The 15172-nt window shown below is 42.4% G+C and overlaps 1 protein-coding gene across 1 annotated transcript; it reads left to right on the top strand.

Annotated features, from left to right (window-relative positions):
* The first annotated feature begins 1277 nt into the window (after window positions 1-1277).
* On the top strand, window positions 1278-10746 carry LOC120797577 (type I phosphatidylinositol 4,5-bisphosphate 4-phosphatase-A-like). Its single transcript, XM_040141362.1, has 8 exons — window positions 1278-1594; window positions 4053-4234; window positions 5562-5668; window positions 6269-6380; window positions 6514-6566; window positions 6688-6778; window positions 8099-8283; window positions 9049-10746. Exons 1-7 carry the CDS (start codon window positions 1492-1494, stop codon window positions 8240-8242), a joined length of 792 nt encoding a protein of 263 aa, XP_039997296.1. The 5' UTR covers window positions 1278-1491; the 3' UTR covers window positions 8243-8283; window positions 9049-10746.
* The last annotated feature ends 4426 nt before the right edge of the window (window positions 10747-15172 follow it).

Below are 15172 nucleotides of genomic sequence, written 5' to 3'. Positions count from 1 at the left end.
ACTACAAGGGTTTGGCTGCAGCCTTACAGACTCTACAAACCACGGCCATTATCATCTGCAGTCATTTGTTAGTGGTGAAGGGGAATTCAAACCACACCTAACCCTAACCGTAACTCCTAGCCCTAAGCCTCGCTCTGACCCTAACCCTCGCTCTAACCCTAGCCCCTAACCCCTGCTCCAACCCTAACCCTGACCCTAATCCTCGCTCTAACCCTAGCCCCTAACCCTTGCTCTAACCCTAACCCTCGCTCTAACCCTAGCCCCTAACCTTCGCCCTAACCCTCGCTCTAACCCTAACCCTAACCCTCGCTCTAACCCTAACCTCGCCTAACCCTAACCCTAACCTCGCTTCTAACCCTAACCCTAACCTCGCTCTAACCCTAACCTCGCTTAACCCTAACCCTAACCTCGCTCTAACCCTAACCTCGCTTCTAACCCTAGCTCCCTAACCTTCGCCTCTAACCTCCTAACCTCGCTTAACCCTAGCCCCTAACTAACCTCGCCTAACCTAACCTCGCTTAACCCTAACCCTAACCCTAACCTCGCTCTAACCCTAACCCTAACCCTCGCTCTAACCCTAGCCCCTAACCTTCGCCCTAACCCTAACCCTCGCTTAACCCTAGCCCCTAACCTTCGCCTCTAACCTCGCCTAAACCCTAACCCTCGCTCCTAACCCTAACCCTCGCTCTAACCCTAACCCCTAACCCTCGCTCTAACCCTAGCCCCTAACCTTCGCTCTAACCCTAGCCCCTAACCTTCGCCCTAACCCTCGCTCTAACCCGAACCCCTAACCCTCGCTCTAACCCTAGCCCCTAAGCCTAACCCCTAACCCTCGCTCCAACCCCAACCCCTCGCTCTAACCCTAGCCCCTAACCTTCGCCTCTAACCTCCTAACCTCGCTAACCTCGCTTCTAACCCTAGCCCCTAAGCCTAACCCCTAACCTCGCCCTAACCTCGCTTAACCCTAGCAACCCTAACCCTCGCTCTAACCCTAGCCCCTAACCTTCGCCCTAACCCTCGCTCTAACCCTAACCCTCGCTCTAACCCTAGCCCCTAACCTTCAACCCTAACCCTCGCTCTAACCCTAGCCCCTAACCTTCGCCCTAACCCTAACCCTAACCCTCGCTCCAACCATATAAGTTCATCTTCCTTCAATTGCCTTCACGTTCACCCTTTAGGGCTGCAGCTGGATAAAAATGGGGTCAAACGGCAACATTGAACCCGCACATCCGCACCGAGCTCGTCCATTGGTCGAGCGCGCTGTCAATCACAGGTGTGACTCGGACCACTGTCATGTGACAGATGTTTTTGTTGTTTCGCTTCCGCCTTCGATCTGTTTCTCGCCCTGTCATGTGGACGTCAAACTGACGGGCTTCGGAGTTCAAATCTCCTCCGCGATTCCAGAAATCTCTACCGGTGGTCTGAGGACTCCCCACCGCTGCGAAGACTCTTCCCGAGGGCGCTGCGAAGGGCTGAGGGCCGGTGGGAGCGATGGCGGACGGGGAACGGTCGCCGCTGCTGTCCGAGCAGCACGACGGGACCAACGGCTTCTCTCCCGAGGGCAGCTCGCGTGGATATCCGTCTAAACCACAGAGTATGTCCGCTGTCTGCTTTGCCACCTTAGCCAGCGCGACACAGAGATATTTAAAGCTTTTCTCAACAGCAGTAGGGAGGATTTTTAATTTGTATTTAGGCTTGAGAAGGTCAGCTTAGCCGACGTTAGTTTGCGAGCTGGCGAGCTATCGGTTCGGCTAACGTCGGGTGTAAATAATGAAAATATTAGGCACCTAGTGGAGATTTAACCCGCGGATTTTCACCTTACACACGTTTTATGTTCAGTTAACCGTAGCGACAGTAATCTCAAATGTACACATCACAAAAAGTAATGTAAAATTAGCAAAAGCAAGGTAGGAAAGCGATGCTCTTCAGGCAGTTCGACTGGTTTTGTGTCTGTTGGTGGTTTGCATCGTGCACCGTCACCCATTCTCTCTCTATCCGCTGCAACAAAGCGGCTTGAGACCTGGGGAGACCTTCATATCTGTGGGTTAGAGAGCCCGCAGCGGGTTTTGTCGATCGAAAACAAATGAATCGGCAACTGTTTTCGCGGGCGACTATTCGCGTCGGTCGTTTTTCGAGCAAAAAAAAAAAAAAAAAAAAAGCCAAACATTCGCCCCGACATGTGACAAAAACGTTGAATTTACTATCAAACAACACAGGGTGATCCAGCAATCCTCTCAAATGACACTGGAACTGTCATTTGCTTTAAAAATGATCGGTCGATTGCCAGAGTAGCTGCTGATTATGTTTCGGTCGATCGACTAATCGTTGCTTCGCTACATTAGACCATTAATGATTACGCGCCCTGGTGAGATTTTGGCCCCCTTTTTTTGAGGGGTAGATTTTAAAACGGGCAGAGCTTCCCAGAGGGTTGCCGAGTCGTGCCCGTTCCAGCTTTTCAAATAAAAACGATTTTCGGCTTCGCTTTATCTTACATGAGCGTAAACTCAGTATGTTTTGGTTTTGAAGTGTTGGTTGGTCAAAACAAGCATTTTCTGGACGTCACCTCGGGTTCTGGGAAATTGCTGTGGGGTTTGTTTTAGCTTTTTGGTTTTTCTTAGTATATTTGAGCACGTTATATGTGGGGCTCTGAGAATATTTTTCACTTTTATAGACTCAAATTTTCAGTGAATCAAAAAAATAAAATAATAATTAAAAATAATTAAAACTGATAGATTAATTGATATAATTAGCCCTAATATAAACCCATTACACTTCCACCATTGTATCCAGGCTTGCCGAACTCTTTATAATTAGCTCCTTAACTGGTCTTCGTTTGTTTTTAATCTGCATTATCTTGCCCCTCTTTTAATGTCTTCCTTTGTCATTTCCTCCTAACTGTGACCTTTAATCTTCATTTTCACACTCAGTTTCTTTCCTTCCTTGTTCCCTTCTTGTATTACACTTTATAAAGTTTGGCCTTTGGGTGGTGTCACTCGCTGATTATGTCCCGCACACTGATGTATTTCCTGACCAATAAATGAGTAAGTGCATGTAGGCAGCGTAGGTTGATTAGTTAATGTTTTATTATTTTTATTAATTCAATACGCTGCAGGATATAAAGCGTAACGGGGCCTCAAGTAGGGTCCGTTTTGCTTTTGGACAAAGAGGAACATCCAGTTTCAGTCACTGCAGCATTGTTGCTACCAATAAATCTGCCTTCTTGTTTGTGTACCCACTGTGTGTCTTGATAGGCAAATGAGTAGTTGGATATAACTTGCGTATGAAGCATAACAGTAGTTATAATGTGAGCCCATACCCATTGCAGATGGGGCTTGTTTTCAAACCTCGGTATCGTTTTTGGTACAGACTAAGATGTGTCCGTAGCACATCGTATCAAAAACTGTAAAGTACAGAAAAACCGCTTTCAAATGTGCAGTCGTATACCAGGCTTTACCCTGGGAAGATTGTAAAATTGTAAGCCACCCATATCCCGACACGTCACATGTTTTGTGATCAGTTCAGCAGATGACAGCTTAAACAAATCATGTTGACACTTTCTGTGTGAAACAGCACTTCTGCGTTTTTCCCAGGTTATTTTGTTTCATAAAAGTGCGTTCACGTTTTATTTTGTGAGTGGCGGGGGTCTGTATTTCAGTCTAGGTGGCCCACCTGTAAAACGCTGCAGAAAGCTTCGGATTCGGATACTTTCTTTTCTGTTTAGACAGCTCCTAACTTAAATCGACATATTTTTCATTCATGCAAAGTTCTTGTGCAGCTGCAACAATTAATCGATTAGTTGATCAGCAGAAAAATAATGGGCAGATATTCTACTAATTGTTTAACTAACTCTTCAAGTAAACTTGCCAAAATGTTGCTGTTTTCAGCCTGTCAAATATTCAGATTTCCCGTTTTTCTCTGTTTTATGTCATTGTAAATTGAATATCAGTGGGTTTTGACTTGTTTTTCTTCATATTCAACTTTGTTGCGTAACGACAGGTTTTTTTTTTTTTCCAGTAACTAAGCTGTTTCCTCCCGGTCGTTCCACTCTCCAGGTTTAGCACCGTTCCCCAGCTTGGTGGCACCAGGCGATCCTCCGCCCCCGTACTCACCACAGGGCAGCCCAGACAGCGGCAGCGCTCCGGTCATCAGCTGTCGGGTCTGTCAGAGCACCATATCCGTGGAGGGCAAGACGCACCAGCATGTGGTGAAGTGCAGCATCTGCAACGAAGCGACGGTGAGTCACACACATTCAGACACACACTAGATGAGTCTGTTTCAGTGTTGTATCGCTGGACGTTCGACTTGTGGGTTTGGCCTCTAACCCCTAAAAACGCCTACCATTCCCTCTCGCAGCTTTCTGACAAGGTCGCACAAGCATAAAATGGTGAAAGTTGACATCAACGAAACATTTTGTCCACTTGTACACCTTCTTTTTCTGCGCTTTCATATGCGTCATATTGTGTAACATTTTTCCCTGTGGACAGAAACATAACTTCTGATTCAGCAACTTTGTAGTTCGAAATAAAAGACATTCAAGAAACTAAAGTTTCTGAAACTTGGTTTTTGGTTTCAGTGTTACCTAAGCCAGTGGATCCCAAGCTATTCGGTTCTGACCCCTTAAATTGAAGCAATGCTATCTTGCGATCCCGACGCTGACTGCTTAGGTCTACCAGTTGTTATCATGTTTTTGTTTTTTGTTTTTTTAACTTTTTTTACTTGACTAAGATTAGAGGAAACTCTAAAAAGATAAACCTAACTTTGACTAGAAGAAATTCACAAATTTTTGTCTATTTTCCTTTATGTTAATAATCAGAGTTATCTCCGGACCCCACAGTGGGAACCACAAACCTCACCAATACAACTTCGAATTATGTTGTCATGTTCTTTTCATGTGGAAACAGCTTGTTGCAACGAGTTCTGTAGAAATAAATGTGATCATTCTGATAATGCTGTTTTTTTTTTTTTTTTCATACCCTCTGAATGCTGTAATCCTGCCCTTTTATATTTTGATTCCTGCCTTTCTGCGTTGTGTTCTAGCATTGAAATCATGAATATATAGCATGTTTATAAGTTTGTTATATCCAGATTTATTTGCCGTCTCAGGTTGCTTTTTGCTGTAGAAGCAGTTAATTTTCTGTTGAGAAAAATGTTTAGTTTTTATTTCTCTTTAGAAGCTGAAATATGGACATTAAATAACACTCCTTTGCATATTTAACACACCATGAAGACTGGAGATGAGTCAGCCCTTTTTTTTTTTCCTGTTTTCACAGATCTTAAAGAGTTGAGCATTCAGAAACCAAAAAAAAATATCAGTCTGTTGTGCTGAGTGTCATGTTTCACCAACCAGACATGAGCAGTGTCTCATATTTCCTCTCTCAAGAAGTCTTTCCTTCGTCTCGCCTGAGGAGATGTACAGAGTTCAAAACTGAACCACTGACAACTATTTAGGAACCAAAAGGATGGGGGAACGTCTGGACACTGTAACTGAAAAATTGTTGTTTTTGTTTTTCTTAATCCACTTTTTTTTTTTTTTCTTTGTGCCTTCATCCCTCTGGCAATAGCCGATAAAGAACGCTCCTGTTGGAAAGAAGTACGTCCGCTGTCCATGTAACTGCCTGCTGATCTGCAAAGTCACGTCGCAGAGGATCGCCTGTCCAAGACCGTACTGGTGAGACAGAGAGAACAGTGAGAAACATCTCAGCTTCGGCTTGTAGTCACACCGTCTGTGCAGAAGAAGCCGTTTATCCACCAGCAGCTCAGCAAAATACAGTCACGGATGAGACTGTGTTAAGGAGCTTTTACAGCTGCCCTAAAGAATTCTAGAATAAAGAATTTATTTGCGCTTGAAAAGAGGTTTTTGCAACAGTTAAGAAAAAAAAATCTTATCAGCCTAGATCTCACTGGAAGAAAAACCAGGAGAGCTGTCATCTGTTTAAAACCACGTAGATTCTTCCTTTTCGACCAAATAACAATCTTGTTTCGGTTGTGGACGTTGGTTTTAAAGCGACACATAAAATTGTATGTGCAGCAACATCTGAAAGGTTGAGGCTCGATACCCGGTGCTAGTGAAAAGCGAAATTGTGCTGAGATTATGTAAATTAAAAATCTGGCGGCACTAAAGTCCACGTTTTCTGGCACTCCTCTTGTATCTTTATCGGTTGACGTGGAAGTGGTCGGGGTGGTCATTTGTGATCTGAATTTACAACATGTGAGTGCAAGCTCCACCAGCTTTCAGTGGTTTAAAAATCTACACTTTTTCCTCTGTCAGTAAACGCATCATCAACCTGGGACCAGTTCACATCGGGAGGGAAAGTCCTGAACCGCAGCATCAGCCCGTCGGCATCAGGGTCATCTGCGGACACTGCTCCAATACGTTCCTGGTAAGACACACACACACACACGCACGCATGATGTACTGACTGACAGTGGACTTTCACTTCTTTATTATTATTTTTAATGTCTCAGTCATCTACAGTTGCACACACTGACCTTTCATGTCCTCTTTTTTCTTAGTGGACAGAGTTTTCAGACCGGACATTGGCCCGGTGTCCACACTGCCGAAAAGTGTAAGTGTCTCAGCTGATCTCTGTATCTGTGTGAGGGGGGAAGAGAGGTAAACCCCTTTACCCAGCCTTGTGACAAACAGTCCCTCAACGACTCTTGTTTTGACCGTCAATTATTTTCCAGCTCTTCGGTTGGTCGGCGATACCCCAGGAGGAGGAGCCTGCTGTGTTTCCTGCTGTTCATCGTCCTCGCTGCCTCCACTGCAGGACTTCTGGTGTGTATCTGTGTGTGTGTGTGTGTGTGTGTGTGTGTGTGAGAGAGAAGATATTTGAGTAATGATAGTTTCTTGTTGACTCAGAAGAACTCCTAAAATGTTGGTATAACAAATTGGAGTTTTGATTTTTGTTTTGAACATTTTCAGAATTTCAGGCTTTTTCTGATCTCCGCCAGGATTCCGTCAGAAAGTGTGTAAGACACTTTCTGATGAGAACGTGGGTTTAAAGCATTCATCTGCGTCCAGGCGATATTTGGGCTTAGATTCTGCTTTTGTCATTCTGTTGTTGGATTATTTTTAGGCGACTATTTGATGCATAAAAAGCACTTTGCAGAAGTTTTAGGTTCAAAAAGTAAAGTGAGGATGCATTCAGGGTTTTTACTTATCTATCAACGACATAGAAAGAGCAGTGAATAGACAGGAACAAAATCAAATCAGTACTTGCTGTGACCCCCTTGCTGTGACTGCCCTACTTGGCAGGTAGGTTGTTAAAAGCATCTCGGGGAACTTGCCGCAGTTCCTCTGTGGATCTAGGCTTCCTCAGTGTCCTCTGTCTCTTCGTGTGATCCCAGACTGACTTCATGATGTTGAGATCAGGGCTCGGTGGGGGGCCAGACCATCTGCTGCTGGACCCCTTGTTCTCCTTGTCTCTGAAGACAGTTCTTTAAGACTCAGCTTGCGTGTTTGGGCTCGTTGTCCTGCTGCAGGATGAATTTAGGAGCGATCGGACGCCTCCTGATGGATAAGAATATAAACATCTGAAATGCCTACAACTTCTGCACAGTTCTGCATTTCACTCTTAGAATCTGGAAACTCAAATGAAATCGTGTAGGGTTAATGGAAATTTTTTAGTTATTTTAATTTATTATCCTTTCAGAAATTGCTTTTGTGTCTATGGCAACTGTCAGACAAATACAATTCAGACAGGCAGATGAAATTACAGAGGGTCAATGTAGTTCTTTTCGGGCCTCAATAACTAAATGGTCATTAATCTTCAATAGCAGTTTTGTTTCATATGAAATCTGCCTCAGAAATTCTACAGTTTTAAAAAGGCTGGAACGTTTGCTTTTCCCACGGGAAGTTTAGTTGGTGGCTGACGAATGACTACAATCACTGCACAGTGAATAAATACTGTATGTAGTTGTTCACATACGAATAGACTGTATCAGAAATATGAGTAGCAGTTTCGAAATGAATATAATCAAAAAAAATTTTGTGTAACAAAAACATATATATTTTCTTTCTAGTTCTTCATATTTCTCTTCACGTTGGGTGCAACAGCTTCAAAAACATTGTGCATGTGTGTGTCTCTGTCCTCAGTTTGGTACATGGAAACCAGCCCAGCGCTCTAAAGGGATCTACGTGTCGTGGGTGCTGCTGATCCTGCTCGCTCTGTTCACCATGGCAAGAGCCATCTACTGGAGGTGTCTGAAAATCAGCGACCCCATATCCAACGTTACGTAGACAGAGAGAAGGACAGGGAAAGAAGGAAGGAAGGAAGGAAGGAAGGAAGGTGAGAAGGCTGGCGTATGAAGAGAAGGAGTTGAAAGGAAAGCAGTAGGTGATATAAACTGTTGTCATTGTGGCGAGAAGCACATGCCAGAGTTGACTGCAAAAAAAAAGGAGGCCTTTTGCTAAAATCATGGAGGGAAAGCGCGGAAAGGACGGATGGATGGGACGATAGATACAGAGGAGGGGTGAGGAGAAAAGAAAAGATGTATTTAGCATATTACAAATACTCCACATTCATGCCAAATTCCATTTACCATATACATTATATAAATATATATAATATATTTTATATAATATATATATATATTTATATTTTATATATATAATATATTTTATATATTTTATATATATATATATTATATATTATATATATATATTATATATTATATATTATATATTATATATATATATTATATATATAAATATATAAATATATAAATATAAAATATGACCTGCCAGTCATCAAAAAATTTGACTACTAGTACGACATAGAAACTTTTATTTAATGTCAAAAAGTTTACAAAGAGTTTGGGCAGACGAATGGGGGGAAAAAACGAGGGTAGATGGAGAGGAGAGACGGATATATTAGGCTGAACAAAAGCGAGCACAGGAAAATGCATTTAAAATATTTCTTTTTGACTAAGATGTTGTTTAAAAGCCTGATGCTGCTATGTATTTTTATTGAAGCTGCCAGTAGCTGTTATTTTCCCACATATATCATTGAAATAGGTAAATTTTGTCATTTATGTGCCCCCAAGGAATGAGGATCTAGTGTTTTCTCCAGGAAGATGATGTGAATGCCCCCTCAAATGACATTCAGACCCAAATAGGATGCTAAAACCAACATACAGTAATGAAATTATACAGCGGAACTGATTTATTGATTGAAAAGTTGGATGCCATTCTCATATCTGTAGATGGTTAGCTTAGCGTAAAGACTGGAAATGGGGAAACAGCTCTCTAACTAACACAGACCTGTGTCAAAGTGACAAGTTGCGCTTTCATGGTGGGTTGTGTGCTGTCCTGTCCACGCGTTTCCAGGCTTTATGCAAAAAAAACCTTCGGTGGTTCCCCAAAATGTCAAATTATTCCTTTAACCGATACCGAAGCAGTTGAACTCAAATTTGAGCCGACAAACACTCGATTAATTTCAGGTCACAATAGAAGGCTTCAGGGAATCGGTGTTGTTAAAGTTTGGACTGAACCGTTTCTCCGGGGTCAGCTGGCATTACATTTAACACAGGGAGAAAATATCGGAAAATGGGAACGGATGGCAGAAGTAAGTGGCCATGGCAACAGTTTTTTACTTCCTGCAGAGCATCAGTGAGCAGGTGAATGAGTGGATCAATCTACCATCCATTCACTATATGAACTTCTCACCAACCACCAATTACTAAACATATCTCAATAACCACATGAAGTCACAGTGCACATATCATTTTAAATGCAAAGTATGTATATAAGGAACCACGTATGCTTTTTGTTTTGGGGCATTGTTCATTAAAAGGTAAGTTTCAAATAAGTTTACTGACAAATTATTAGGATTAAATTTAGCTTGAAATGCATATGACTCTCACAGAAAAGCCCCTCTTCAGTCTCAGTTTATGTGTGATAAAATGGGCTAATTTGACCCGATTATTATTTAAAAGAAACTTGTAACAGTATAAAGCGAATTTTAAAAAGGCAACAAAGCAAAGACAAGCAGACCGAAGCTGCTTAGAAGTAACATACACGTGTACACGGGGAAACTTAAAAATAGACGGGCATTAACTGAGGATAAGTGGCATCATCTCTTCTTTCTTTTCATGCTTTTGAAGTCAGTGTAGTAGCATGTCAGCGTTCAGATCCTCCTCCAGGGATTTGGGGGAATATGATTTGATGCTCTCATATTTAGTTACGTCAGCTGTTAATTGAAAATGATTCACGCGAAGGACGCCGGGTCGACAAAATGACAACATGTCAGAATTGAGTGCGAATCGTCAGATGTAAACTCTTCGAATTCTGCCGAATGCTTTTCAACTCAAATCCAAAAGTGCAGTTTTCTTCTGTTTGACTCACTGATGTAAGTCACTCGAGCACACGCAGGGAATGATTTATTTCTCCTCTTTCTTTTTTATTCTGATGCATCTTGTCTGAAGCACACTAAACTCAGCTGACACGAGTAAAACCTGCGAGTGTCTCTTTCTCTGTTGAAGTGTAAATATATTCAGTGGATGTTGATTCTTTTGGACTGTAAAGAACTATCAGGGCCGTTGCTTCTCCCTTGTGGCTGATTAATGTAACTACCCACTGACTGTGAAACATGTTGCACTACATTGTACTGATGTACTACTACTGTATGTTTTTGTCAGTGTTATTCCGGTGGATGGATTGTTTTTTGGTTTCTTTTGTTTTCTTTTGTTTTTTTTGTATATTGTGGAACAAAGTAATACTTTTAACAAGGTTCTCTGACTCGATTATGTCTCTTATTTTCAGTAATTAGTTATGTTGAAATTATGTTTGTCACTAAACATTACTGAACCTTTAGTGTTTAGGATACACAGTCTACATAGGAAAACAGGTAAACCCTCATGCACGAGGCTGATCTCATTTGGGTTTTAATAGTAACGTTAACTCTTCGGATACCGGCAGACACCTTGTGAAATATTCGGAAGCTGGAGAACTCACAAGTGATGATGATAGATTAGTCTGTAAGCAGGCTGAAGCAAACTGAATCAAAGCAAGAGCTGATTATAGGTAATACTGTATATTAAGCAAATTTGTTTAATTTGTTTGCCTATTCCCTATTTATTATAAGTAAAAAAATATGGAATAGAACTTCTCTCAGTATTTACTTTTCATTATTTAATGCTTTAGAACTTTAAATGTTTAAATTTTACTATTTATACTGATAAAGCTTCATCAGTGAACCATATTTTCTCCACCTTTATAAAGTTAATAGGATTTCTATGTTTGTTGCTGAGTGTGTAGAAGTAATTGGTGAACCAGACTTGTCTTTTTCTGTACGTCCCGTTGAGAACCACAAGAGGGCATCGGTCAGTCACCGCGGAGAAGACATTAACAGCGTCCGGTGCATGGCAGGATGCTTTTCACCGCGCAGGGCCAGTGAATGGTCAGCTTTGTTGCGCTAATCTAAAAAGACCTGGGGCTCAGCAAACCTTTTCGCTGTTGCAAACTCGAATATCTCTCTCCATACATGGAACACATGCAGCTCTTCCTCACACACGGTTCAGTGAATACACCAATGATCGTGTTTCTGCTGAGTCTGGTGAAACCGGTCAGACATTCGAGGTCTGACGAGGATGAATCCCGGCGACGCTGGTGACTTTTCCTCTAAGAGCCACCAAGAGGTCGACGTTTCCATCGACATTCCAGTTGTTAACTTATTAACACGTTTTCCTCAGTGGGCTCCGAATACATGCATTTCACCTTAATCTAAGCAGCAGCACACACCAGTGGCATATGATTCACTTAAAAATACACATGATTTTTTTTTTTTGCCCGGACAGCCTCGGCGTGTTCATGTGTGGCATAGTGGGCTGACGCACATCATGGCCATCAGAATATGCCACTCTCCCGTTTTCCGGCTTCGAACGTACGTCGGTCGACTAAATGCGGCGTTTGATCACATTCACCTGCCTCATCGGCTCCACCTGGCCGCTTTCCTGGACTTCTTGTGTCTGCGCGATGCGTCTGGTAGGTGCTACAGGTATCGAATGGCGAAATGCTGCAGATGAATCTGTTAAGGAACAAGTCGATTGCCGTGGTCGTACAATATTTATTGAAAATTGCACAAATCTTAATTCATATTAACGTACCGCCGAAATGCCTCGGAAGGCAGAAGTCTGGACCACTGCGTTTTGAGGAGTTCAGTTGGGCTTTTACGGATGGGTCTTTCAACCAAGGTCATTTTTAACTTGTCTTTACAGTCTTTTTTGCATAATTGCTTCCATCACAATGTCACTAACAGCCTGGGTTTTAAGAAAGCTACCACTCCATCAGAGCATCTCCTGGCGCTTAAAGAGCAAGTACACCCTCAAATTTTGCTTTGACCCCCTCTAGCTAGTCCAAAGGGGTCTGTCGTTTATGTCCTTTAAAACCTGAGTACATCCAGTTTTCTAGAAACACAGGTTAGGAAAAGGTCACAACTATTAACTTAATTTACCAACTTCTTTGTGCGGGGAAATGCATACTTTAGAGAAGCACTGTTAGTAAAACTTGATAGTAAGTGATGGTTTGTGACGCTGTTTTTATCAGTAGAACTTTATAAGGTGGGTTTCCATCGAAATGTAGCGAAGATTATGACCGAATTTCTAGAAAATTTGTCAAAAGAGGGAAAACAAGAGTTAACGCACGTCTCCGCGAATATCAGTTGTTGTTTCGTCAAGATAAAGAGCTGGTGGTGCTCATTGTCCTGCCTTCTGCGCCATTAAAACGGTTGCGTTTCGGAGGGCACAACAGAATGATGAAGTTAAAAGAGCGCCAGTCAAACGTTAAAATGGTGAAACACGATTAGAAAACATGATGGAAAACCGTCACGTTCCTTCGCACTTTGTCGCTTTGTGCTTTGATCGATGCAGCGACCTTTCCACCTCAGCCAAGCATGACATTTTCCCCCCTGTCCTATGCACAAAAGGAAAATGTACATAAAAACCGGTATTGGCTAAAACCTGCCTATAGACGTTATCTTATTTCCCCTCTCTCTCTTGCCCTCAAGACTCTCTCTCCTGCTTCTCTCCTCTCTCTCTCTCTCTACCCCTGTCTCTCTCTCTCTCTCTCTCTCTCCTCTCTCTCTCTCTCCCTCTCCAGCTGCTGCCTCAGAGGGACGGGTGTAGAGCAGAGCAGCGTTCCTCCTGGTTTGCCTTTCAGTCTCTCGTGGCTCAGATCCCGCTCATCCACTAAAGCCTGAAGCCCTCAGAAATCCCAAATCTCGAGTTCAGGAACCCCTGGATTCTGGGACGCCTGAAATTTTCCAGAATACACGAATAACGTAGGATTTCGCTTTTTTGGGAGTTGGGAAGAGTTACTGGCTTGGTTTTGTGTTTGTTTTTAACTTTTGATACAGAATTAAAATTTGTCGGGAATAATCTGTTGTAAGCACCTCACCAAAGCGGATCGGTTCCCTTCATTTTCTGGAACTGCGGGAGGATTGGCTACTTCGGGAACTCTTCTTTCTGGGATTACTTTTGGATAAAAGAAAGTGATACATTCTTCTTTGTTAACTCGAAAATAATTCCAAGAAAACGGCGAGAGAAAAGTCCCCCTTTTCACTTTTTACCTCTTAATTTGGGGAATTATCTTTAATTTGGAAGTGTACATGCTTCCGGAACAAAAATCAGACCGACTCAAAACTAGAGGTGTTTGTGTGCATGTGTAAGCTTAACGACATTAAGAAGGTGTGTACTGTATATTTGTGTGCGTGTGTTTTTGGCCATGCTGGAGGAAAAGAAGACCCGGATTTCTCTGCAACAAAGCTCAGTGGACACATGTCACCCAAAGGTGTCAAAGACCAACAACAGAAGCTGCGACTTGGCTCCGGGTAAAAGCACCAAACACATCTCAAATAACAGCAACGCCAACAACCCCGCACGCTGGTGAGGACAAAAATCTGTGTTTTTTTTCTGTGTGCAATAGAGAAATACCACAACGCATGCAACTCGCTGTGACGCTGTTTTATTCGTGTCTTTGCGGTCGAGTATAGCAGGCGGTATATGAAGGTTTAGGATAACCAGGCCGGTCATCTGTGGTGACCAAAATTGAAAGGAGAAACTGAACAGTTGTCAAGAATGTGCAACAAATTTAGCTGACAGAAAGTCGGGATTTAGAAAGTTAGATTTGATCTACTTTGAAACATGACTTCGGACTTGCCTCCGTGCTGCTTCGCTAACATCTGCTAGCTATGTATGTGAGCCGACATGCTTAGTTAACGTTTCGATTCTTCCCCCTATTATTCGTCACTTTACATCTTGACACGTTTAATTGAATGAATGCTCCCTACAAGAAAACCCCAGACACATGGACACAGCCGCCTCAGGATGGAGGCAGAGCTTTGCTTGTCTTTTAGTCACTGAAATGATGCGGTACGCACGTGGTCGACTTGAGTAAACGCAAAAGAACAGGCCGAAAACATCCGTCTAAGCCGTGTGAAATCGATAAAAGTTGTTAATGTTGTCTTCTATCCACAGTGACTCTAAAGTGACTACATTCTTTTATGGCCATATGGAGCAATTAGCAAGTGTGAAATTATCCCGTGGTATTAACCCTGGCTAGCCCTGCTGACCCTATAGCTAAAACAAGAAGACAACTGTATGTGAGAGTGTTATGCCTGTATATGCGGGCGCCTCATCTGTCTAAATCAAAGGCTTCAAAAGTTTTCTGTGCAGGGACAAAGTACCCCTGTACACGTGTTGCTCAATTGAAGCTGATGGCAGCATATGAGGGAATCGGGTTTCCAGAGATATATTCAATCTTTAGGCGATGATAGCTGTGCCATTTAAACCTGTGTTGCACCAAAACAAAATACTTGCTTTATGTGTGTGTGTGTGTGTGATCCAAACTAAGAACAGAAAAGTAACCAAAGCTGGAGATGGAGGAGATGGATTTAGACATCTACTAACCAATTGTGAGCATTGAAAAGCTATGCGGGACAAAATTAAATCAGAGCAGATCAGATTTGGTCACGTCTTCAAGTGGCCTTAACAGAAAAGGTTAAAAGTGTTGACGGTTCAGTCATGCTGAACTTGGATTACCAAACCTGGAATTTGTAACTGGGCACTGTGAACAGACACAAAAAAATCAAAACACAAATAGTTGATTTGGGCCAAAGAAAACAAAGTATATCCATAATTGTATATTTTCTTGGACATTCATTGTTTGGTGTCA

This window comes from Xiphias gladius, chromosome 12 (assembly GCF_016859285.1).
Source record: "Xiphias gladius isolate SHS-SW01 ecotype Sanya breed wild chromosome 12, ASM1685928v1, whole genome shotgun sequence".
In the NCBI taxonomy this organism is placed as follows: Eukaryota; Metazoa; Chordata; class Actinopteri; order Istiophoriformes; family Xiphiidae; genus Xiphias; species Xiphias gladius.
Note: the sequence above shows the minus strand (reverse complement) of the source record. Positions and strands in the feature narration are given on the sequence as shown.